Source organism: Corvus hawaiiensis, chromosome 2 (assembly GCF_020740725.1).
Source record: "Corvus hawaiiensis isolate bCorHaw1 chromosome 2, bCorHaw1.pri.cur, whole genome shotgun sequence".
Lineage (NCBI taxonomy): Eukaryota > Metazoa > Chordata > Aves > Passeriformes > Corvidae > Corvus > Corvus hawaiiensis.
The window spans coordinates 30,067,238-30,092,073 of record NC_063214.1 but is presented as its reverse complement, the minus strand read 5'-3'; the positions used below and the strand labels follow the sequence as shown (position 1 = coordinate 30,092,073).

The following is a 24,836-nucleotide window of genomic DNA, read 5'->3' as shown; positions in this document are numbered from 1 at the left end:
GAGCGGGCCCGGCTGCGAGCGCGGCCCTGAGGCTCCGCCCGGGAAGGGAAGCGGAAGCGGGGCAGACGCGGAGCTTCTCTGGGTGATGTCGCCAGACCGGCGCCGACCGGGACCCTCTGTCCGGGCGGGGCTGGCGGCGGCTCTGCGGCTGTGCCCGTGAGTGCGGAGCGGTGCTGGGGGCACGGCCCGGCCTGCGCTGGGCGGGCGCTGCGGGAGCCGGGCGGGGGCCGCTGGATGCCCGGCGGAGCGCGGTGCCGGAGTCCCGGTGCGAGGCGTGGGGCGGGAGAGGCGGGCTCTCCTCCCGGTGCGAGCACGGCACTGCGTCCCAGGCACTGGGGCCGCGACCCCCGCTCACAGCGCTCTGTGCCCCGTTCCGAGCCTGACAACCCCTCGGGGCCGCCGCCGCCGCGGGAGGGCCCGGCAGCGATCGTGGGGGAGATGCCCCGGGGGAGATCTGCACGCACCGCTTCTCCTGCCTTTTGCTGCCGTAGCCAGACCCCTGGGTTTGGCTGTTCAGCAGGGGGTAGATGCTGTTGTAGATGGGCTTAGGGCTGGGGCCAGTGCAGCCGCGCTTACCTTGCTTTCCTCGCTCATTGCCTTTTCTCCCAGCAAAAATCTTACTTAGATGCTCTTATGGCTATCTTTGTCGCTTTACTCGCTCATTGCCTTTTCTTCCAGCAAAAATCTTACTTCGATGCTCTTATGGCTATCTTTGTCCTAGTGTCAGTCTTTATTACCCCTCAGTGTGAGCTTGGGTGCTTGGTTGTTTTGTTTTGTTGTGTTGTTTTCCCCTGGCTAATAAATACACTTAATAAGTCGCATTTCACAATTACCCCTTGTGGGTGTGATCGTTTTTTAATTATTATCAATTATAAACCTGTGAAAGGGGTTAAGTAGTAGGTGTGTGTGGTGTGTTACTAATCTGTAGTTACTTATGTGGGTATGTTTGTGCTAGTTTGATTAACTAGTCTAGTTCAGTAGTCACAATGGAAATGCAATAGCCAACGCGTTGTCTGCTGGCAGCTGAAAAGTGAGTATTGGCACGTTTGAGCCTTCGTCTAGCAACCAGTGCCGTCTCAGAATCAGTCAGATGGCAGAGTTCATCTTAAAATTCACTGGGCCAGCGTTCAAATTTACAGCTTTACTCTTTCTTGCAAAACTGATTTGGGTGAAGAGGTTTTGTGCCTGAGTGTATGGCTGTAAGAACTATGTGGCAGTAAGTTGTTTGCAGCAGTTCAGAATTCACTGAACGGCACAGGCTGTGTCATTCGGGAAGAGGGAGGGGTTTTTGTTGGTTTGTTTGTAAGGTTTGGGTTTTTTGGTTGGGGTGTTTGGTGAGTGGGGGCATTGTGGTTTGGGAAGCTCTGACTTTTGTTTTTATATAAGTATTTACCAGTATCTCTGAAAGAATAGGTTATACATTCCCTGCTACAAATTTGCTTTTTGTTTAGATAAAGAAATAACACTTTTCAGAAAGACTGCGATCCTCTCTGCACTTAGGACTTTGTTCTTGCTATTTCTAAAATGCAAGATCATGAGTCAGTTGGATCAATTTAGTAGAGAAGGTGTTTTCACCTTTAATGGTTGGAAGAGGTTTGTCTCACTGGAAGTATCTGCATTGCCTTATTGCATGCAGGTAACAAAAGAGGGAGTGTTTGAGTGGGAAATCTGCTTTTCTGTTTTCTGCTAGCTGTTATTGCATTGCAGTCTTGGGAAAGGTCTGGCTCCACGGGACAATTACTTTTAGTGAACAGCTGCTGACCTGGTTTGATTTTTGTTTTTCTTTAAAGCACCTGGAAGACTCCAGTGAAAATTGGAGTGTGACAAGTTAGCAGAGGAAGGGAGTTGTTGTTTCCATTCCATGGATCCCTTGGGTGCTCCTTCCCAGTTTGTGGATGTTGATAGTCTGCCAGGCTGGAGTGATGCCTATGAGGCCAAGCAGCTCGATTGTCACCAAAGTCCTGTTGAAAAAGCTCAAGTTGATGTTAGATCACCTTTTCCATACAGGAAAGACATCAATGAAAAAATTATCTTGTGGTAAGTTCGATGTGGCTCTTGTGTGTCTGTCATCTCTTCTCCATTTACTGCAGGATCCATATGTAATGATCACTGCTGTAGAATAAAGCTTCTAAATCCTATTTTCTTGAATCAGACATTACAGATCTGTGAGGAAAATAATCTTTTTGTTCACTGTAACTTTGAAAGTCTAGATTTTGCTCCACTATAGGTTGTGCTCATGGGCAGTCCTCGATGCAGCAGACTGGAGCTGTACTTCCTACTGTGATAGGCAGGAAGTACATGCTTAGTATCCAAACCTAGTTAGGCACTCGGATATGAGGTTTTCAATTTTTTTTAGATATGTTTGCTGTCTACTAGCTTTTTCCTGTATTTTCTGGCTTTATTCTGCTTTTACTTTTCTGGTTTAAATCAGTATTTTCTTTCATGTGCTTCTTATGCCTTGGTTTTGGCTCTTCCTGCCCCTTCTTCCTCTGTTCTGTATTTTGTCTCCATGATTTTCTACCAAAATCTATTGATAAAGTGCAGTGTGCTGTGGTGAACTTAGTCCATCAGTTTTTCTTTCCTGTAACTCAGATACTTAAACCTGCTCTCTAGATGAATAACTCTTAACTTAATCACTGTGAAGGGAGAAGGATTTCTCAGGGATGCAGATTCAGGAATCAGCCTGAACCTCTTTCTGGTTAATATATGCAGGAAATGGGACTGCTCATGGACTTCCCGAACTCAATTAAGTAAAGAAAGAGAGGAGTAAAAGGTTAAACATCTCTTACGGCTTGGGCAAATATGTGCAATTTCAACTGTTAGTTTAGTTTCTCCCTGTGCGTGGGAATCTTTATTTCCCTTCCTATGCTCTTTGATCCCAAAATCCCCAATGGCTGCTGCTGTGGCAAAAAGCAGGTCAGAGTTCTGCTACTCCATTGTCTCTTATGCATCTGTGCCTTGTTTATCTTCTGCATGTCTGATCTTTGAACAGCAGAATGAACATGATCAACTTGTGGGTTCACAATTTGGGAACAAAAGAGAAGAAAACTTGTCCAGCTGCAGTGTCTCTCTAGACCCACAGTGGTCTGAGGAACAGCAGCAGTTAAGGTGTCCTGGATAGTCTGTCTGCAAAAATAAAGAAGTACGTTGAGAAAATTGTTGAAGTTTTGAAAGTAATCTAACACAAGGACTGTCCTGTTACCCCAAGAGAAAATATGTGGGTTTTTGGAAGTGTTACACTCCATCAGTTTAACAAGCTGCCTTGCATGTTTGCTGTCTGAGCTGCCCTATATACAACTACAACACTGCCTTTTCTACAAACAACTGCTGAGGCTGGGACTGTTTAAGGAGCTGACGTTTTGCGTGCAGTCTGTCTTCATTAGGGAGCGGCAAAGGATGGTTCAGCTTGGCGAGCACGTCAGGGTACGCTACGCTGTGCGGGCACTGGAGTCCTCTTAATGCTTTTCCTGTAACTTGGCATTTCCTTGCTTGGCAGCACTGATTTGAGAATATCCTGCTTAGTTGTGCATTTATCCTGCAATAAACTGTTTCCTCAGGAAAGGAGATGTCGCGTTACTGAACTGCACGGCCATCGTAAACACCAGCAATGAGACTCTCACGGATAAGAATCCAGTATCTGAAAGTATATTCATGCATGCTGGGCCTGACCTGAAGGATGAACTCCAGAAGCTCAAAGGTAAGTGGCCTTGAGACATTTTTATCTTATTGAAATCTACTGTTCTTGCATAGTACAAAGCATCAAGATTGGGGCACAAACGAAAAAGGCAGAGCTTCCCCCAACCCCCAACAGCTGGTGTTAACGTGAAAAACACGGAGGAAACACATGCCAATCTAGTCTCTTTGCTGTTCACATTCCAGATAATTGAAATTCTGTGGCAGATATTTAAGTTGATGAGCCCTTACTTTATGATACAATAATTCCCATTGTTATCTTAAGCCACTTTGAGCAGTTAGCTTATCAGAGCTTTTGCTCAAGGGACCAGTATTGTACATCTTGAGATTTTATCCTGTTCTGTGTTTATACATTACGAAAGACAGAAACTGAAGTTTACCATTGCAGAAATTAAGTGGATTCTATCATACCCTTTGTGTATCCTCTTTCAGGATGTTAATATACACACAGTCTTTCAGAAAGATACGATAATAGTAGATGGATTGATAAAATACTGCATGTCTAAGTAAAGTCTTTGTGACTTCTTAAGTTGATTGGTTCACTTGTCTCTTGTGTACAACAAATTACTTTATTGGAAAGCTACAAGAGCAGCCTTAATGTAAGGCTATTCTAGAAATGGATGAGGTTTACCTAGATTCTTTATTAACAAAGCTTATTGCTGATAATGAGAGATGAATACTCAGCCTTTTTTTTTCATCTAACAGGCACTGGGAATAAGAGTTTCCTTATTTTGTGTGTAACGAACAAGAGTTTGTAGTTATCCAAGGTCACACAGAAGCCTAATATGGTTTGCAGATAAAAGTTCACATCTCTAGTATATGTTACTGAACTGAATTTTGAGGTATCTGTGTAGTACTGCTCACTGGATAACAGCTTGGTCTCCTGATGCAATAACAAAATGGATATAGAAGAGCCATATTTCTAATATAAACTCTAGTAGCTTAAATTACAATTGAATAGAAATCCTCTGTTTCTATAAAGTCATCCTTTGTTGATTCAGCTTGCTTTTTTTGAGTAACCTAGAAATAAAAGAGGAGGAAGAGTAACCATTTCATAACAGAGCGAAAATTCAGTGTGTGCTGTGGGTGGAAATGGCTGTTAAAATACCGTAGGTGCTATAGAATAGTTAGGACCCTGCTATATATGCCAGAACTCTTCTAAAATACACTTGGGTTTCTTGTGTGCACTGAGAGGTGGGAAGAGAGGGACTGGATTTCAAGGAGTCCTAAAGTCTGAGATCTGTCGGCTCTGTAGGGAGTCGTGCTCAACTTCTTAAATTCCATTTGACCCTGCTGAGTTATGTGTAGTTTTGCATCTTCTACCACAGTGAAAACACTTCTGTCTTCTCCCTGTAATGCATTCTGCTGGTTCACAACTCCCTATGAAGACAGTTTTCTTTTAATCTTGTGCCAAGAGCTTTATGGAAATCAGTTCTTCTGTGACACCCTACTGACATGTTGTGTGGGGGAGGAAGGAGAGGTTGATTTGGCGCTTGAGCACCCGTAGTACTGTCACAGTAGGAGAAGTGGATGGAGAGCTTAGTTAAGAAATCATTTTAGGATTTATTTGTCACCTCTGCTTCCTTTTTACCCTCTTTCCCATTTAGCCTTGAAATTTTTCATTGGAGAATGTTTGTGCTGAAAGAGTGAAAATGTCTATGCTCTAAAGCTGTAAAATGCATTTTCAGTTAGGTCTCTCCTGCTTTATTCCTGCCACTTGGTATATATTCACATTTCACAGACTCCAAGAAAAATCATGATCTTAAAGCATGTGATATGGTGACCCTTCTAAGGCCTGTGCCTTCTTTTAAGGCTCAGCTAACTTTTATGTTTCTGGGAGCAGCATTAGTTTTGATTCATGTAGAAATGCTACAATCATGGGCAGGCTCGCAGATGAAGTGCTGTTGATATAAGCTTGCCTATCAACAAATACTTGTTGCAGTCTAATAAAGACCTTTTGTAACAGCAATGCACAGAAATCTTCCAGCTCCAGTGATGCTTTTTCTCTGCCACACACATGATGTAGAGGATTCAGACTTTCCATTTTAAACTTGGAGAAAAGCTATCCTAATGTCTAAAATCTCATCAGATAAAAAATAGGATCTTGACTTTGTTCCCTGCTTTGTCACAGACTTGTGCAGCTCACCTCACCCCATATCTTAAAATAGGAATAATACCTACTTCTCATTTTAATTTTGTAAGTTTTGTAAAGATACCCAGGCAGAAGGCATTGGGAAGTATGAAGTGTGATCTAAGTATAGTTAGATTACTGAGCTACATCTGCTTGCCTGAATTTATTCGTTTCCCTACTGAGTTCACAACTATACCTCAATCAAACTTGCTTCATTCTTTTTTTCCCAAGACAAGTTTTTTCTTACAGGCCATTGCTTGCTCTTCACTAGTTGTGAGGTGTGGGCAGAGGAAGAAAAGTAACTTGATATCTGATACATTGTTTTGGGTTTGGCTTTACTTTTTCCATATTGTGCTTATTTAATCACTCTCTTGAGCCGTCTTAGAGGCTGTGCAGGAATTCAGAAGAGTCTGCCTAGTTTTAGTATGGTGTTTTCTTCCTTCTGATTAACCCAGAAGAAGCACAGTGGAGGTCTGTAGAAGCTAATGATATGATTTGTCAGATCAAAAATTTTACAAGATGCTGGCTTCAAGGCAGCATGTGGTTGCCATTAAAAGGTATGGTTGAAGTTTTGAGTAAGGAAGATTCTCAACCTGGAATGTCTCTTCCCATAAGATATGCTTTCATGCATGTTGATAGCTTGCCTGAGCACTACGAGGAAAGAGTGGAGTGGGAGAGATGAACATCCCTGTTCAGTGAGCAGCTTAAGCCAAGCTGCTGGAGCTGCTGCCTGAGGGATGGCTGCAGCTGCTTGTTCTTGTCTCATTCCCTGTTGTGGGCACTAGCAACCTATGAGAAGATCAGGTTGAAAGCTAATCCCTTGAAAATACTAGTTTTCAGTCAGATCAGAAAGCTGAAGTGCAGCTGTACAAGCAGAAAAAAGAAGGTTGGAAAATACTTGCCTTTGAGGGTAGGGAAAGAGAGAGATTAGAAGTACTTCTTCAGCTGTCCAGACTTGGAGTGGACGAGATTTAGGTGAAGAAAGGGAAGTTTAGCAGACTTTTCTTCCATGTGCTGAAGGAAAAACAGACTTCAAACACAGAATCTGTTCCTAGACTATGTAACTGAAGGGTGCCGTGAATAGAACGATTAAATGTATTGCTTGCAACTTCCTTGCCTTGAGACTAGATATCTGGTCTGCCCAGAGAGTATGAGCTGCATAAGGATCATGTATCTGCCTTGTGGACATGAAGAAACTTGCAAAACAAAGCAAGTTACCTCATTCTGGGAGCATAAATTAAACAAGTGTTTTATCTATTCAGTTTTAATAGCTTTGCCAACAACTGGTTTGTTTGATTAAGGAGACCTGTAGTCATTTTATCCAAAAAGCAGTCTCCCCAAACCAAGTTGTTAAATTCAGAAGGACTTTTTATTGTTAGCTGTGTGGTATACTTGCGCATCTGTTCTCTGCACATTATTAAATCATTTCTTCCTTTGGCTCTGTAAGTAGCATAGTAAACACTGCAATTAAGACAGAATTTCTAGCAATATCTGGTTTGTCCTTATATGCATAGTTTTGAAATTGAGAGGAATGAGCACAGTTCTCACCTCCTCAGCCTGACTGGGTGCTAAGCAGCTGGTATGAGATAGGATGCTATCCTTAATATTTGATGTCTCTAACACTGCCTTCTGTGTATGAGGTGGAGTCGTCTGACTGGAGGAAGACAAGGGCTTGAGTACTTCTGGCTTTCTTGCCATGACAGGAACACTTATCCTTGTGGTTTTTTTCCTCAGGTTGCAGGACAGGTGAGGCCAAGCTGACGAAAGGGTTTAACCTGGCTGCGCGTTTCATCATTCACACGGTGGGCCCCAAGTACAAGAGCCGGTACCGCACTGCGGCCGAGAGCTCCCTGTACAGCTGCTACCGCAACGTCCTGCAGCTCGCCAAGTAAGCACAGCACAGCCTACACAGGCGCTGCCAGCTGGGGCACAGCTGTCCTGCAAACTCGGCTCTGCACAAAGATCTAACCTCTCTGAATGTCTTCTCATGTGTGCTGGCTCTGGCTAGGGACATGAGAACATAAGTGGCTTCATGGTGTGCTTCATGCCTTTGGTTATCTGTGCTGTGGTGTAGATAAAATGTGCAGAGAGATCTGAGATGGTTCAGGTCCTGAAATGGGATAGCTAGAGCTGTGCAGCATTCAGTTCCTCAAAGGAGAAATATTAATAATTGCTTTGAGTTCTGTGCTGCAGCAAGTGTTAAATGAGCTTACTCCAGCAGCAATTTCTTGTGTGTCTGCAGCCATGTGCAAGCACCCACAGGCAGATCTGACCGCTGTGTCAGTTCACATGTTTGGCCTCTCTGCTCTTGTACAACAGCTAAAATTCTGAGTCAGGGTGTAAGGTTACTTCTAAATCTACAGTTGCAGCAGCTGGGTTTGTAGTTTTTTCCCCTTTTGTCTGTGGTATTTTCTACTTCCTCTTAACTGACAGGGTTTTTTCTTCCTATTCTTCTGTCTTCTTTCCTGTGTTCTGTTCTTCTCCTGTGACAGCTGCTGTAGTGGTAGCAGTTGCAAAATACACCTGAGCAAGAGCAATGTCAGAAAGCATACCTAACAATTTCTTATGGGTGGGAAGGTCAATTCTTCCAAGGCTGGACTGTGTGTTACAGTGCAATAGTAACTGTTTCATAATCAAGATTATAGCTAAGGTTTTTAGCATGTGCCAGTTTTGTTCTGCCTCAGAAGTAACAAGCAAAGTCAGGCCTGAACCATGTTAAAAACCATTTTAAAATTCTGATAGTTCTGCATAGTGAATGTCTTTTCAGTCAATCTATTTTCTAGAGTAACTTTTGATGTTTGTGAAACTGTCTACCAACTCTGAGCTTGCTCAAATTCCTTTGATGATTGTTGGCAACAGCTCTGCTTTACTCTTCTGAAAATGCGGCTCAGTGCTGGAAGCATCCTACTGGTCTTAAAGTATGTCCCACTCCATTCTGATGGTTGTCTAACCATACCTAAGATTGAGTAAGCCACCTTGGCCTGTGTCCAGACCTCTATCAAAACAAAATCATTGGTCAGGTGAAGAAACAGGAGTGTGTATGCACTGAAGAGCACCTCCTTCCCCTTACTGTCAGTCCTAAACAGAAACAAAAGTATTTTGGAAAGGATTGCAGAGAGCTTGAGGTAAGAACTTAATTTAGGATATGAGAAACTGTAGGAACAACATAGCTGAAATAGAAGGAGAAATCTGAAAACAAGCAGCAGAGGAAGCCATGGGGAATAATTAATGGTTCTCTCCTTCTCTACTTAATGGGGGTGTGTACATCTTGCCAGGGAAGAATCCTTCTGCAAAAACCTGAAAGAGGATTACTGCTGCTTAGAGCCAGGGAAGAAATTATTGGTGTTCCGGTTCCCTACTGTCCTGAGAGGTGGCTGTTCACACCTGGCTGTCTGTTCATTTGTTTCTCTTTTTCTGGATTCCAGGGAACAGGCAATGTGCTCTGTAGGATTTTGTGTCATTAACACTCTGAAAAGATGTTACCCCTTGGAGGATGCAACCCACATAGCACTGCGTAAGTGTGTTGGAAAACTGCATAAACTGGATGGCAGCATTCAGCAGGTCACTTACAGATTGCTCTTGAAATGGGGAAAGCTTTTTTTAGGGGGCTGTGGTTCATTAGAGGCTGTAAAAAGGCAAGGCATTCCATGGTTGATCAGGAAATGGAAGATAAAAACAAATGAGCCTTCCTCTCAGTAAAGGTCCCTGGGATCTCATCAGTAAAGATCCATACAACTTGCATTTTTCAATGTGTTAATTAATAACCTGGTAAAGATGCTAAAAGTGAGGTGAGAGAGTTTGCTGGTAATAGAAATCTGTTCAGAATAGCCAAGATGAGGCCTTGCTGTTGAATACTTGTAGGCAGACTCGAGCAACCATGAATTTAGTCTTCTTAGTGTCATCAGCACATCCAAATGTAAAGTGATGTTCTTCCCCCACTGACCCACTCCTACAGGCTTCTGCCTTCACATGCAAAATGATGGGCTGATTATAGGCAGCAAAACTTTGAGATGATAATAGTTCCATGAAAACAACAGCTCAGAGGAGCTCAAAACAGCAAGCTAAGACACAACAAAATTAAAAATGTTATGCAATAAATCAGTGCTTTGTTCACCCTTTAAAGCTGCATATTCAAAAAGAATATAGTGGACAGAGAAGTTGAGGAGGTCAACAAGGACAGAAAAAGGCAAGAAATAGCAAAATGAGCTCAACACTTTTCCAGACTGGATTATACCAGACTTGAGGGGAGTGTGATAGATATTTGTAAACTCATGAGTGGCATGGAAATGGTGAAACGGAATCAGCTGTTCACTGTCTCCCAAAATAAGAACCATCAAACCATGCCAGTTCAGAACAAACAAGGGGAAATGGTTCTTATGCTTGTTACTTGTTTTATGGAAATTCTTACTAAAAAGCATTGCTAAAAGTTTTCAAATTTCCTTGCACTTGAGAGGGAGCTATATTTACAAAAAAATGAAGACCACGGAAAACAAATCAGAAAACATCCTGGACTGAAAATACAAAAAAGTGTTGAAACAATAATGTTATATATACTCTTGTTTACATACTTATATACTGGTTCCTACTCTTCCCCATCTCTTTTGGCTTTTTCACATGTTCACATACATTCAGAACTGTTTGCTGTGGAACTGCCCAATTGCATTTGTTCTGTAAAGTAATGTTGCAGGTCAACATGATTACACTGGAATTTGTGTACTGTAGTACACAGGAAGTGTTTGAAAATAGCTCCTTTTTTCCTTGAACTGTTTCTTGAACTCCCACTAAAGTATTCCCTGTAGATAACTTCTTCTATTGCTGTCTTCTGTTGTCTCTGTAGGTCTGTGTGCTACTTGATAAAATACTCCTGTACCAACCGATTTGTTTGGACACTTTCTCTCACGATTTACAAATAGAATTTTTATATGCCTCTTTGGCACCAGAGATTTTGTGTTGCTGAGCCTGTCTTGAAGCAGCTTCTGCTGTAGCTTACTTACATTGCTTTGCTGATAAATTAAGGCACAGTGACTTGTTCTAAGAATGTCTGGTTTTAGCAATTTGCACTCTCTAAAGTTCTTGCAATTTGGACTCTCTAAGGGAAGGATTTAGCTTGATTTTTCAGGGCCATTGAATCTCATTTCACAGTCTAAGGAATGCTTAGTAAGCTAAAATCAAGGAGATTTATTCACTATTTGTGTCTATCTAAAGTCAGCATCAGGAGAGAGTGGAGATGGAACTTCCAGTATGCCCAGCAACCCATTTGGTGTGTTAAACCACCACTTATTCCACACTTGCCTACAGCCTGTGGAGCTGTTTAGTACGGGGAGAGATGTATCTCTTCTGCACTCTGAGTTCTTCACTTGCAGCTGTGTGTGTAGACTTCTTCTGTTTTGCTAACTACATTTAATCTGCTTCCTTGCAGGCACAGTTAGGAGGTTTCTGGAGATCCATGGAGAGACTCTGGAGAAGGTGGTGTTTGCTGTCTCTGAGCTTGAAGAGGTACCGTCTTGGTATTCATTCCACCAAAATTCCTGGGCATGTTTGATCCTATCTGCATCAGTAGAGCTGGATTTGGATTTCCCCTTCAGATCATGCAGACTTTTGGTCTTGCAGCATCCTTCTGTCCCATCCTAGCATAGCCTCTTTTCCAGTACTGTTCATGCCCTTAGCTGTCACTATGGACACTCTGAGAATCTTTCTGCTTCTGGCTTTTGTGTTCCTGAGCTGTGGACAGGGAGCAATAGGGGAGGTGATGGCATGCAGTTGTGCTGGATGCTGTCTGTTAGCCAGAAAAGAAATTCCTCACACAAAGTTTCCTCCTTACACAGAGATGTGATTGAAGAGGGCCAATTCAGCATCCCTACAGATCACCTACAAACCTGAAACGCTGCTTGCTGGCTTGTTGGAAAAGCAAACTTGACATTTAGTGATCTGTGTTCTGAGAGATGCAGGCAGTTTGAATATTGACTTTCCTTGTACCTTGAACTTGTTAATGGCAGTTCCTGTGCAGAACACCCATGCTGTGTTCAGATTCTGTGGCATCTGGGATAAGGAAAATAACTAATTTGTTGGGGGTCACAAAACTGCTAATCATATGGAGATAATCCATGAAGTATTACATTCTGTAGAGATTTTCCTTCATGTGGGGCAGGATTTTCTTGTTTGGTTGGTGCTTTTTCTTTTTCCCCAGACAGATCACTAAAGGTGATCTCTGTAGCATAGTGCATTTTAACATAAGCAACCTTTGCTGAAATCTGTTGTCCATGCATATTTCAACTTCATTACAAAGCTAAAGTATCTGCAATCTACCTGAGTTCATGCAGGTTAAAGCAGAGTCCTCTCAAAGTCACTTGCCAATGTGGCAAAAAACCCAAAAAGTTAACCTTTATTAAGGTTTCTTGCCTGTATTGTGAACTCACAGCCCAAAGTAACCATTGAGGGAGGCAGTATTTTGCCTCCAAACTGTTGAGAAGTTCCCTGCTACAAAGGCAGATGCTGTTTAAGCGAAGAGCATGGATGTATGATAGACCCTTCACACTTTTTTCTTATTTGTAGGTCACTTACCAGAAGTTGCTGCCTCTGTATTTTCCGAGATCGTTGGAAGAAGAGATCCAGTCCTTGCCTTACCTCCCTGCAGATATTGGCAATGCAGAAGGGGAGCCGGTAGTACCAGAGCGGCAGATCAGGATTACTGAAAAGCCAGGCGTTCCGGATGGTGAGTTTGGAACTGGACTTTGGAATAAGTATCTCTCTGTGAAAGTCAGTGGGAAAAACAGAAAAGGAGGGAGAGAGGTGTTTTCCTACCACAGTTCACCTAAGGCAGGTTATAATGATTCCAGTTCCCAAGCTGCCTCATTGGCTTCGTGTGTTCCCCAGCAGTAACTGCAGTAGAGCTGATCTGTCTTTTCCTTTCTTGGTGGAAGAGGTGAGTAGTTCATTCCCTTTGTAAATTTTTTCCCAAAGTGATTAGGATCTTTGAAAGTGCTTTTGCAGAATCTTCTGCAGCCCCTAATCAAAAAAGGCATTATGGTTAATGATCTGTCTTGTGTATTAGCAAAGTGTTGTTTATGTATTAGCAAATGTTGTCTCAGATGATAGGATTCTATTGATTCAGCAGGGATACAGTGCATCAAACTATAGATGTGCAATGAAAACTAGGAGAAACTCCCTAAAAGCTAGATCAACCCAGAGATCAGTGTTTGGAAGTGGCTATCAAAATTCAGTGAAAGTCTGCTTGTAAAGAGGTTGCCTAGATGTCAGGGCTGAGGTGAGATACATATAGCAAAACAATTTAACATATTAATGGACATAGCAGGCATGTTCTTCTTTACTTGTTAAGTGGTGATGTGAAAGTTTTACAGCCTTGAACTATCCAAAGCAGATAACTTGGAATTCATTTCAATTTTCTGCTTTTGCATAGCCAGTTGGGATACGGCTGAATATTTGATATTTGCTGCTGTGGCTGATCAGTGTGAGGCATTCAACCACTAGCTAATAATTTATGAAATTACTGGATTTGCACAGGTAGGAGTGAATTTGTGTAGTGGAATCCTGCACTCCTGTTCCATTGTTACTACAGCATGTCATGCTAAAAGGGGAAGCTCAGTTCCTGTCCAGATTGCCCAGAGAGACAGTGCTAGAAGTCTTAGCAACGTGCCTGGATGACATCAATTCAGTGGAGCATTCTGGTATTGTCACCAGCAAGTGAGCCTGCACTCTTCTATTTCATCACCCAGTCGTGTTGTAAACAAAACTATAAAAATAGCTACACTCAGATCACTACAGCATTTGTTCAGGAAGTGTCCAGTGATACAAAAAGTAAGCCCTTTCTACAGTACAGCTTCTAAATTGAATAAAGCTGCATCATCTGTGCCTCTGCGTGCTAATTTTTCCCCCTTTGACAAATAGGATGGCTGTAAAGCTCAAGTAGGGTGACTGTAAAGCTCAAGTCACCCTCCCCAGACTTGTTTTTTGGGAGAGTTAACCCTTTGTTGTGAGCTGATGACTAGCATTTCCCATTTGGTTTCCAGGCAAACCAGCATTTTAAGGGAGTAGTTCTCAATCACGTGCTGTGATCTGCGAGTGGTACTGGTGAGGTGTCAGAGCCGCATCACGGTACCGCACGGGGTTTTGTGTTAGTCTGTAGCATGACTGTGTTGTCTCACTGGGAAATGTAGCAATTCATCAGCAGCATTGCTGATTGCCCAAAAATTTTACACCACCTTTGTTTCTACTGCAGATGCTTCAGATGAAGAGGGTCTGGAGACAGATTTGTCTTTCATTGGGTCCCATGCTTTTGCCCGCATGGAAGGAGACGTTGATAAACAGAGGCGCCTCATCCTTCAGGGACAGTTGTCAGAGGCAGCACTGCAGAAACAGCATCAGAGGAAGTGAGAATTTGTTTGTTCATGTGAATATTTGTGTTAGTTAGGACCAACCCTTACAAATAATGATTTTGTTATCTGTAAAGCCTAATCTTCCAGCAAGCAAATACAGGTAATGCCTGGTGTCACCCTGGATTGATGTGGTAGCCTCTTTGGCCTGAAGAGAGAAGGGAAGGGACAGTAAGATAAAAAGGGAAGCTTGTGATGAACCCTTTAGCACACCTAGTGCATCCAGCCAGCTGCCTTATCTGTTTGCCACAAGATGTCACTGTTTTGTCACCACTTTTTGTAGTGGGATCACTTGCTTTTAATAGTTCCCACTTGTTCCTGAGGCTCTGGGCAGGTAGCAAAACACTTTTCCTCCATTTGATAAATAAAAGAATGCTCAGACTTTTCTCCCCCTTCATGCCCTGGTAACCCTAATGTGCATGATCACTTCTTTAGAAGGTAGTTCCATGCTGGACACCTCTCGAGGCAGGTGTTGGCTTGTTTTATCAGATGAGGCACTTTGTTGTTCACCATTCAAAGGGAAAAAAACCAGTATCACACTGGTTGCTGCATAGTTGTGTTTTACATCTAGACTTCTAAAGAAAATTTTCTTTTTTTTTCTGTCTTTTAAACACTGATATATTTAAATGGAAAAACCTCTGAGATCTTTTCAGCCCAAATGCAATGCCACTATAGTTACTAGTTGATAATGTATTAATATATATTAATTGCCCTAGTGAAAATCATTAGGTGTGTAACTAAGACATTAAATTTTATTTTTTAACATTTCTTTCTTTAAAAACTTGATAGTTGCTCCATAGGTCAGAAAACAGCAACATCAGAGAGGGCACAGTCAGAAAAAGCTTGCTTTGTCCTTCCCTTCCCATATACCTCTTCATTTTATAATGCTAATCCAAAGGGGGATTAGATCTGACCAGATGTTTTTAACTTTCTAGTTATAATCGCTGGCTGTGTCAGGCAAGAGCTGAAGACCTCTCTGACATTGCTTCTCTTAAAGCTTTGTACCAGACAGGTAAGTTTGGGGTACTGATGACTAATCTATGTTGTCTCAAAGTAAAAATATTTTCTTTGGACTTGCAAATACATTAGGTCATGCTGGAAAGCATAGCTGTGTTTCTGGAGACAAAATCTGTTCAGCCCTTTGGCTGATATTTTAGGCCTCATGAAATTCCAGAGCTTACCTAGATCTTTGTGTAAATAGCAAGGTTGTGTGATACCTTCTGCTCAGTAGCTGCAAATTTAAATTCTTTTGTTTGCCTTAGGCAAGACTCTGTGGGCTAAAGGAGGTCCATGAGGCGTGCTCTGGCAATCTGTGCATTGGAGTTCAGAGCCTGGTTTCTAGGAAGAATTTTGCTTTGCTGGTAGAATTACAAGTGAAGGTGTTTGGTTTTTTTTTAATAAAACCATGTTATTATTTGATATTTAGGTAAATATGGAGTACACAGGCAACATAAAATTGCAGTCCTTAAGTTTCTCAGATGTAATACGTGGAGTTTTTATCAGAATAGGTACTGGTATAGTGAGAGCAATAACTAAGCATATTTCCTCTATTGGAAACCAGATACATTGCAAAAGTTCTGAGCTGAGGCTCTTTCTCCCTGGTTTGAAAGGGCCCAAGTACAGAACCTGGCATGACTGAGAGAAGTTGAGATGTCTTTCTTTCTTTCTTTTGTAGGTGTAGATAACTGTGGCCGCACAGTGATGGTGGTGGTTGGAAGGAATATCCCCGTAACATTGATAGACATGGAAAAGGTAAGGCTTTGTAAAACTAGAGTTGTGTAGGTTACATATGAATGTTTAGGATGGAAAAGTCTGATTATAAGGATAATTCAGTGTTAATACTAGAAACATTATTTGCAGGAGACTTAAGATGTTAACTAGAAAGTATTTTTATAGGCAGATGAAAATGTATACCCTTACAAACCTATGTGTGCGTTGGGCTGACACTTTTCAATGAGGCTATTTTTAGAAAAAAACTCATAGTTTAGAAAAAAGCTCCTTTTTCTTCTCAAGAAGAAGGAGACTTACTCTGCTTCTATAACTGCCAAGATGTGAAGAGTGAAATGTAATGAGTCAAATGTGGTTTTTCATGGAAACAGCAAGAATATATCTCCATCTGTGAGGTCAGATAGACAAAAAAGACTTCCAAGTTATTACAGTCAAGTTGAAGACTTGGAATGTTGGCCTTGCTTTTGTAGCTGAAATGTAATGCCATCCAGCCCTCATGATTCTTCATTTTTAGAGGAAATAATGGGAGCATATTCAGATGTAATGCAACTGTGAAAGAGTTCTTGCAAATATAAATTTCATTTCTTTCTACCTCAGGCTCTTCTGTATTTCATCCACGTCATGGATCATATTGCAGTGAAGGAGTATGTCCTGGTGTACTTCCATACACTCACAAATTATTACAATCAATTAGACTCTAATTTCCTGAAGAAGCTCTATGATGTTGTTGACGCCAAGTGAGTGTCAATAGGAAAAGAACTCGTTCTGGTCTTCCCCTGTGCTATGCAAATATTTCCCTGTATCTGGTTTCCCATTTATTTGAGAGAGTTTTGCTGGGACAAAGGCCTAAATAACTAGTAAAGGCAAAAAGAAGGAAGAGGTATTTTCTTTCCTTCTCAAGTCCATCTTTTTAACCAGAAGTTCTGTCCTCTGCAGTCTCCCTTTGGAGCTGTTAGGGAGGCACTCTGGTTGTGTTGTCTGTCACTGTCCAGAGCTGTAGCTTTTAGAGCCTGGCTTTGTTAAAGTATGTTGCTGGTTGTGAGGGGAGAGGCTTGGGTAACAGTGGCAGTCTTCATTTGTCCTTACATTTCTTTCACTTCCTACTTGAAAGACTGAAGGCTGTGATGTCTTTAACTGAAAAATAACCATTCTACTTTTAAAAATCATTTTTCTTTTCCCTTTACATTTACTTTTTTATATCGGCCCTTACATTAGATCTTAACTTTGTAAAATTACATCACAGGCACTTAAGAAAAATGGTCTCTTTTGACAGTTGGCTTGTGTAGGTGACCTTAATTAGAATTGACTTTTAAAAACTTTTTTGTTTCTCTAAACCAGGTACAAGAGGAATTTGAAGGCATTGTATTTTGTCCACCCAACATTTCGTTCAAAGGTAAGGTAAATCTTACTGAAGGAGAGTGTATCTAGCATGTCAGTGGAGTAGCATGTAAGCCTGTAACATGAGGAATGTGGAGATATGTAGAAGACTCCCAAAATTAGGCAGTATCTTCTGGATCTTCTGAACTTGAAATTCATCCCATCTTCAATCTAGCTGTAATCTTCCAGCCTTTGTGATAAGCTGAACCCCAGTGCAGTGCATGCTGTCTGTGCCCTGGTTTTTGTGTGCTCTTAACGGAGAGAGGTGGAAGCTTTGAATCATGTTTCTTTCAAAGGGAAACATCTTGTCATTTTTCCTGCTGTCTGGCTGGCAGCATGATGAACCATGAGCAAACACTCAGGGAATTCATTTTTGTGTAGTTCATCTCCTGGATGTTTCACCTTTTCTTTCACACAAGAGGTGGCACGTGTGTCCTGCGTGTCGCTTCAGAGCTGCCCTGGGAAGGGCAGAGGGCAGCATTAGGCAGCAGTGAGATTAGTCAGGGATAGAGTGTAGAGCAGCAAAGATGGGAAGAATGCTTTTGATGCAGTACAGAAGAATCCTGTTAATCCATCAGGAGACAAAAACGTGAATTTGTCATGCAGTAAGTTGTTACCCTTGGCTGAGATCTGTGTGGGGCAACAGAAGATGGAGCTGGTTCCCTTCTGGACTTCACGCCCACTACTCGTATTGCAGCAGTATGAGTACTTCAGATGAACTAAGTGGCAGCAGCAGCCCTTCCTAGAATTTTTGTTTGTCCAATTAAAACAGAAATCTGATCCTCCATGTTCACATCAGATTAACCTCTGTGTTTTTTCTGCTTTTTGCTGACATCAATCAAATTTGAGAAAATTATATGCCTGGAAAAACACATCTGTTTGCACATGTTCAGCAAGAATCTCTTTGCTAAATTTCCAAAGAGTCCTTTCTTTGCCTGTGCACAGCTGGGACACCGTGAGACTTGGAGCTGCCTTGTTTTTATGTAGATGAGACTGAGGCTTCCCAACAGCGTAGCTTCCAATTTCTGTTAGGTTATTAGTTATTCCCACAGGGTACAGATCAGAGGTCTGTGTCCTAGAATTAGAGCTTCCAGCTCTGATGCTAATAAAAATGTAGGAGCTGGCAGAGAACATTACTAAGGTCACAAAGTCGAGTGGAAAAGCTGAAGCTAGGAAGTATTAGTGTTTTAGATTCTCAGCAGAACTTCATCCCCCTCCTCTCCTCTAAACATTTCTGTTTAGTTGAGAAACACTTTTTTGTTGTTGTTGGAGGATGAGAACTCATCCTCACTGGTGTCTGTTGCCATCTTGTCTCTCCCTTTAGAAACTGCAGTGCGACTTAACAGATCTGTAGGCAAAGCAGATGGTTGGTGGGAAGCAGGGAAGGTGAGAGACACAGAGTTCTGTAACTTGCTGGAAATAGTATTGGTTTGTATCCTATTCTGGCAGCACAGCTGGAGGCAAAAGAGAATGTGTATCCATGTCTTTCTGCCAATCTTCTCTATAACTGGAAGGCAAGCAGGATTGCTTTTGACTGTTGCATGGACTATCAGCTTATGAAACAATGATGGGGAATAAGCAGCAGAAGGCATAGTGAAGAAGATGGCTGCTTAGAGGGAATGATTTTTCTTTCCCCTTCCTTTTTTTGGATCTTTCAGGACTCTTGTCCCTATGGAAGACTGCTAGCTCAAAAGCTTCAAATTTCTTCAAAAAATGTTTGGCACATTCATCTTCCTATTTGGATTTCTGACTTCCTTCTCTAGAAGTAGTAGGAAATACCCCATGCCTCAAATTCAGGAGGAAGGCCTGTGCATTCATGTGACTTCCCAAACATATCACCCTTGTACATAGGTCTTAAATCTCTGGTATAAATTGTCCCTTTCACAGCAGTATTGAATCCTGGCACAGTGGATGGCTGCCATCTGTCAGAGTCGCTTTTGCTTATTTATGGGCTAAGAGGGATCAAGAGGCTTTTCATCCATGTCTTTGGGAAAATCATATGTCCCTAGAACACCAGCATAGTTCTCCATGTACTTTATGGTGCCAACAATGATTCTTTGTTTGGTTTCTAGGTATGAAACTGTTGTAAATTATGTGTTTTCTGAGGATAATTGCCTGTCTAGAATACATGGAGTTTGGTGTGCTGGGAGGAAGGTTCAGCAGTTGTCCTAAAGCACAGAGTAACAGAAGCAGGGTGAGCCACTGTGCAGTCCATTTTTGTACACTGCTCCTGCCTTTCTTCATGCTTTGAGTGTTCTTGTGAGCTGTGAAACTGAGCTGTTCTTGTCATGAAATCGTAGCAGAGGCATCAGCACTTTTGTAGGCTGGAGTGGCTCTTGCTGTGTGAGCGCTTCGCTGCCGGGCCTCAGATCAAGGTACCCATCAAGTACCATCACAAGCTCCTTTGTACTCTTGCATGTAAGGTTACTCCTGCTTGTTGTTGATATAGCTGCTGATAGATAAATAAAGGGCTTTTGGAGGCATTTTTATGTGAATCCTCTCAGCTGCCCTCTTCTGAGTGCTCTCCAAGCAAACTTTCTCAGAGCTTGTATTCTGAACTGAACCATAAATGGCTGCATCTGAAGCAGTCTCACCCAGAGTAATTCTGTTTTCATTAATTGGCTGTGAATCAAGAATGTTTCAAAGCTGAAACATACCCGAAGACTCAAATTAGATATTCATAATCATCATAATCTTTGTATTTGTCATGAACAATTTTTGTTTTGCTTTTCTATAACAGTCCTAAAAGCAGTTTCTGAAGATCAGGTGCCAACGGAAAGGTTGTTGCAAATCACTTTGGTCTTTTTCTACACAAGATCCTTCCAACTGGAATAAAATTTCCCAGATCTTAGTAAATTTCTCTTTGAGATATGACCAAATTAAGAGATTTGTGACACAGCTAATCTGTATTGCTGGTTTTTTGTGGGAGACATGCACTCATACACTTAACTGTGGGTTTATAGCTTGGCAGAGTGACTTTGACAGCCTTTTATTTAGATTCAGAATATCATAACAAAAAAAAATGAAGGGAAACTTCAGCAGATGTCTAGATTTTTAACTTTCTTTGGCTGCTCTGGTATAACTTATTCTACTTTAAGTGCATTAACAGAGATTTGGTTTAATTTAAAGTTCCGTGTCCTGTTACCAATAAGAAAATAGCTGCTCTTGTATTACTGTTTCTATAACCTGTGATTATCAAGAATAAAAGTAATAAAAACTCCAGAAACATTCCTGCCCCTCTCCCTTCCCTCTGTGTTTCTGGGTAAGATATCAAACTGCAGTGGCTAGTATAGTGAGAGGAAGAAAGGGAAAAAGAAAAAACCCTTTTCCCAACAGCAGTTTTTGTGATGGCTGCAAAAATACTCCCTATTAGGCTTTTATACATTAAACATCCATAGCAATTATGTTTAATGATTGTCATTCATAACACACCTTGAAATCCATGCTACTTTGGTGCAAGATTGAGAAGGTATTTTTCGCTCATTAAACTGTCACTTAGTGTCACTCATAAGAGGTCTTGTTAGAACAATATAATGAATAATGGATGCCAGTAAAATCTGTCTCCCTGCTTTCTGCTATCTCTAATTCTGCCCTCAACATAATGAACTGATTTCAAGTGTTCTGTCGTATTCTTTACCTCCTTTTCTCCTTTTCATTGTTCCTTTCTCATTAAAATAAGTTGTTTTGAGGAGGCAGCAGTTATTCCAGGACAATTTTTAGGAATTGACTTTTTCTTTGAATGCTGTATTCAGGCAGATAATTTTTATTGACTTATTCTTACAGCTTCTTTGAAACTCTTGTTTTCCTCAAGGCTTTTTTTGCAGTGTTGCTGTGTTTCTGTTAACTTCCTGCAGTCAAAGCAAAACTATCAAACAGAATGACAGGATGGTCAAGGTTATAATGGACTCTCGAGGTCATCTGCTCTGACCCCTTTGCTCAAGAAGGGTCAGCAAGAGCTGGTTGCCCAGGACCACGTGATTGATCCCTAATATGAGCATTTGTGGCCTGTAGAACAGGTTTCTTTCTTTTTCTTCAGTCTGCCAGGAAAAGAATAGATAAGAAATAAACAAGAAGTAATACAGAACTTAATTTTGGAGAAGGTGGGTTGAAAAGGTAAAGCCTGTGCAGTCAATCTAGGCAGGATTGGATTGCTGTTTACTGGTCTTCAAAAACAAAAATGCCATATCCAGTTTATACCCAAAACAGACAGAGGTGTGAATACTTGAAGTAAAATCTTGTAGAATAAGTTGTTAGGCATATTCTTGTAGAGTTAAATTGATAAGGCTTTGATTAAAAAGGTGGTAAAACAAAAGCTCACTCAGACAACCCAAAGCAGAAGGGAGATTTCAGTACAATCTTTGAACCGCCAAAAGTCTCCCTTTCTCTCCGTCTAATTGGCCTTTCTTTCAAGTGAAAACTTGAATGTAAAGGGTTGAAAATGCTTCTGACAGAGTCAAATAGGTAATTTTCTGAACTGGCTAAACCTGGAGTGAAAACATGCCACTATACTGATGGGGTTTTGAGGACAAATAGCAGAATAGCTGTCACTCTTGGACTGTAGAAAGGGACCTTAAGCTGGCTATTTGGGGAGGGGTGGGTGTAGAGTCAGAAAACATGAGCTTGACACTCTCAAGACACTGCTTGCTAGCAGTTGGTGGTGCATACTTCCTGCCCTTGTTGTGTTATTGCAATGATTTTAGCGTTTCAAGTTCAACTCAAGCCTGTTTCACTGTGGAGTATTACACTGAACTTGAAGGTTTTGAAACAGCACCTTGTTAATTGGTTTTTGTTGGGTTTTATTTTCAGGTCTCAGCATGGTTTTTCACAACCTTTACAGTCTCAGGGCTAAAGGACAAAATCCACTATGTGGAAAGCCTTCAGCAGTTGTTCACAGCCATACCCCCAGAACAGATTGATCTTCCCCCTTTCGTCCTCGAGTATGACGCCAGGGTGAGTGACTGCCTGTGGCCACCATGAGTCTCTGCCCTAAGAGCAGTTCTTGTGCTCTGCAAGAGCTTTAAGGGAATTGACTTCTACATCTTAAGAATGGGGAGAAGAAAGAGGGAAGGTTCCTAGAGAGTCTGTGTTGTTCTGTGTAATGATTCTCTGATTTTTTTTTTTTTTGTGTACATCAGCCCAAGCAGAGGGCTTGGCTGAGAAGGAGGCTGCTTTCCCATTAGAGCAGTCTCCTGTGTGCATAAAAGGCAGCTTACCCGTCTTCAGCCAAGAACTGTAATGTAACACACTAACAGCCTGTGACAAGATAAAATTTGTGTTAGCTGCTCTACACCTTACACTGACTGGAAAAAAGAAGTAGTAGCTGTGTTTTGCCTTCTCTGCCCCACATACTAACAAGCATGTTGGAAAAGGAAAAAAAAGAACAAAACAGCAAGGAAAAGTGGAACAGTAGAAAGGTGCCCTGCCTTTGTATAGGACTCTCTTCTCTTCCCTTCTGCACCTCAGGTCTCTAACCAAATGGTGGAATGAATATGGCTTGCATTGGCAGAATCATTCCAAAGCATATGTGATTTAACTACAAAGTAGTAGCCAGAGCTGTGTGTCTGCATTAGCTGCTCTGGCTGAGTGTCTGGCTATGCCAACATTTGTGGCTTCCTGGCATCACAACTTTGGCTTAGTGGCAAAAGTTTAACTTGCACTTTTTGCTTAACACAGGCAAAAACAAGGCCTCTGTTTGCCTGTTTACCAGCACAGTCCTCTCCTGGGTGAGTTGTGGTAGTCACTGTACAAAGCCAGAATACCTAATTCTTTCTGCCTCTGTGGCACTATCATTGCACCAAGGTGTATTGGAGAAGACTTCTGTTCATCTGCTTATTCTGTTCTCATTGCAGGAAAATGGGCCTTATTATTCTTCTTATCCTCCATCCCCTGACTTGTGATCTGCAGTCCTGTAATGCTGCCAGTTTCCCATGGATCCAATGACCTGATGCCTGCCAAAACCTGTGCATTTACCCATGTACAGAATTCAGAGAGAGGGTTTTCCTCCCCCAGCTCTGGTATTTTTTTACTGATGAGATATTTTCAAGCACTCAAGCAATCAGAGAACTTTATGCCACTGTGAACTGCACAACTATTTCAAATATATTTATCCAATGTAAAAGCTGATTTAAAGATCACTAGATGCATTTTTTGTTTGTTTGTTTTGTTGTTGTTGTTGCTGCTGCTGTTGTTTTTTGAAGCTGTTACATTATTTTTCTGAAGAGACTTCTCTTTTCTGGGAAATCCATCAAAAGCACTTGATCATGTTTTTAACTATTAGTATTTTCCAGCTCTGTTTGTAATACCCATTTCTGACTGGTCTGTACAAATATTGTGTAGTACCAGCCTGACACATCACTCATCATATGGTCTGTGTTTCACATCTGATTACTTTCCCTTTCTGTTAGTACTGATTACTTTAGTCTTGACCCAGCAAAGCTGTCTGGAATTGGGAATGCCATGTCTGCAGGCTGACAGACCACTACAGCCAAGCCAAGATTACTCCAAGACTTAGTCCCATAAACTGCTAGGTGAGCTAGGAGCCTTGAAAAAGTTTTCATTGGATGATGTGAAGGACCATGTCAGGATGTCACTACCCTCCCAGCAAGAATAAAACTGAAAAGCATTTGTGGTTTCTTTTCTCTAATTATACTCATTTATGTTCTCCTTTTCCATGGCCAGATATGTTTGTATAAGTGGATGCCATCTGCCTAAACCATGCATGGAGGGGAGGGGGCAATGGTGGCTTCAACGCCAACCTCTGGTGGCAGAGATTGTTTCTTGGAAATACCAGTGTCCCTCTGATTTCCTGTTACACTGACACTCACTGATTTTTGACAGACATGGTACAGGCAAGAGAGCTTAGCCACAGGTAACTTGAGGAACTGGAGGTGAAAAGTGTTTCAGGGCTGCCCATGGAAAGTTAAAAGAGGAGGGAGGAGGCTCCCTTGTAAAACATAATCAGGGATGACAGACCCAAGTAGAGGAGGATTAAATCCTTAGTAGGAAGAATGTCACAACACTACTATGAAAATGACAGTATGATTTTCATTATTTGATTCAAGCTGCTTTCCTGCCCTAATTTCTATCTGCTACTCTCTCTACCAAAATTCAGTTTTCCTTGTTTTCCACTTCTGCAATAACTACCTTATTTAAGCATAAGCAGGAGTCATACTGAGATAACCTAAAAGGTGCCTGTTGAGCTGGTTGGAAATTATACCCTTCTCTTGTTTAAAGATACTGTAAACTGGTGGGACAAGCAGAGAAGAAATCCTCTCTTGGTCATCTAAGTGCATGTCATGATTTCTGTTTGCATTCAGAGAGTTTGGGCTTTTGTAAGTTAGGAGTGCAGTATAAGACAGGCCATACTGAATTCCCTTTCTTTCCCACCTTTGCCTCCTGGCTTAGTGTTGTGTTTATCCTGCACGTACCCTCAGCACACTGGGATATCTGTTGCTATGTCAGTCACAGATTACAGTAATCACTTGCCTGGGCTTTAACAGTTGTGTATATACAACATC

General features: G+C 41.7%; 1 protein-coding gene across 2 annotated transcripts; it reads left to right on the top strand.

Annotated features, from left to right (window-relative positions):
- Positions 1 to 26: 26 nt before the first annotated feature.
- On the top strand, positions 27 to 23,941 carry GDAP2 (ganglioside induced differentiation associated protein 2). 2 transcript variants are annotated; one of them, XM_048294059.1, is made up of 14 exons: positions 28 to 156; positions 1,791 to 2,037; positions 3,558 to 3,697; positions 7,559 to 7,712; positions 9,250 to 9,338; positions 11,244 to 11,320; positions 12,377 to 12,536; positions 14,061 to 14,211; positions 15,150 to 15,226; positions 15,890 to 15,966; positions 16,540 to 16,679; positions 17,281 to 17,335; positions 22,126 to 22,269; positions 23,169 to 23,941. In XM_048294059.1, exons 2-14 carry the CDS (start codon positions 1,862 to 1,864, stop codon positions 23,214 to 23,216), a joined length of 1,488 nt encoding a protein of 495 aa, XP_048150016.1. In that variant the 5' UTR covers positions 28 to 156; positions 1,791 to 1,861; the 3' UTR covers positions 23,217 to 23,941. The 2 variants fall into 2 exon arrangements, with proteins under 2 accessions (XP_048150018.1, XP_048150016.1); XM_048294061.1 differs by lacking the exons at positions 22,126 to 22,269; positions 23,169 to 23,941 and adding an exon at positions 19,392 to 20,617 and having other exon boundaries at positions 27 to 156.
- Positions 23,942 to 24,836: the final 895 nt, after the last annotated feature.

Coding starts and splice junctions, on each gene's coding strand:
- GDAP2 (XM_048294059.1), top strand. CDS start 1,862: ATGGATCCCTTGGGTGCTCCTTCCCAGTTTGTGGATGTTGATAGTCTG. Junction 7,713..9,249: donor AACGTCCTGCAGCTCGCCAA/GTAAGCACAGCA, acceptor TCTGGATTCCAG/GGAACAGGCAATGTGCTCTG. Junction 11,321..12,376: donor CTGTCTCTGAGCTTGAAGAG/GTACCGTCTTGG, acceptor TCTTATTTGTAG/GTCACTTACCAGAAGTTGCT.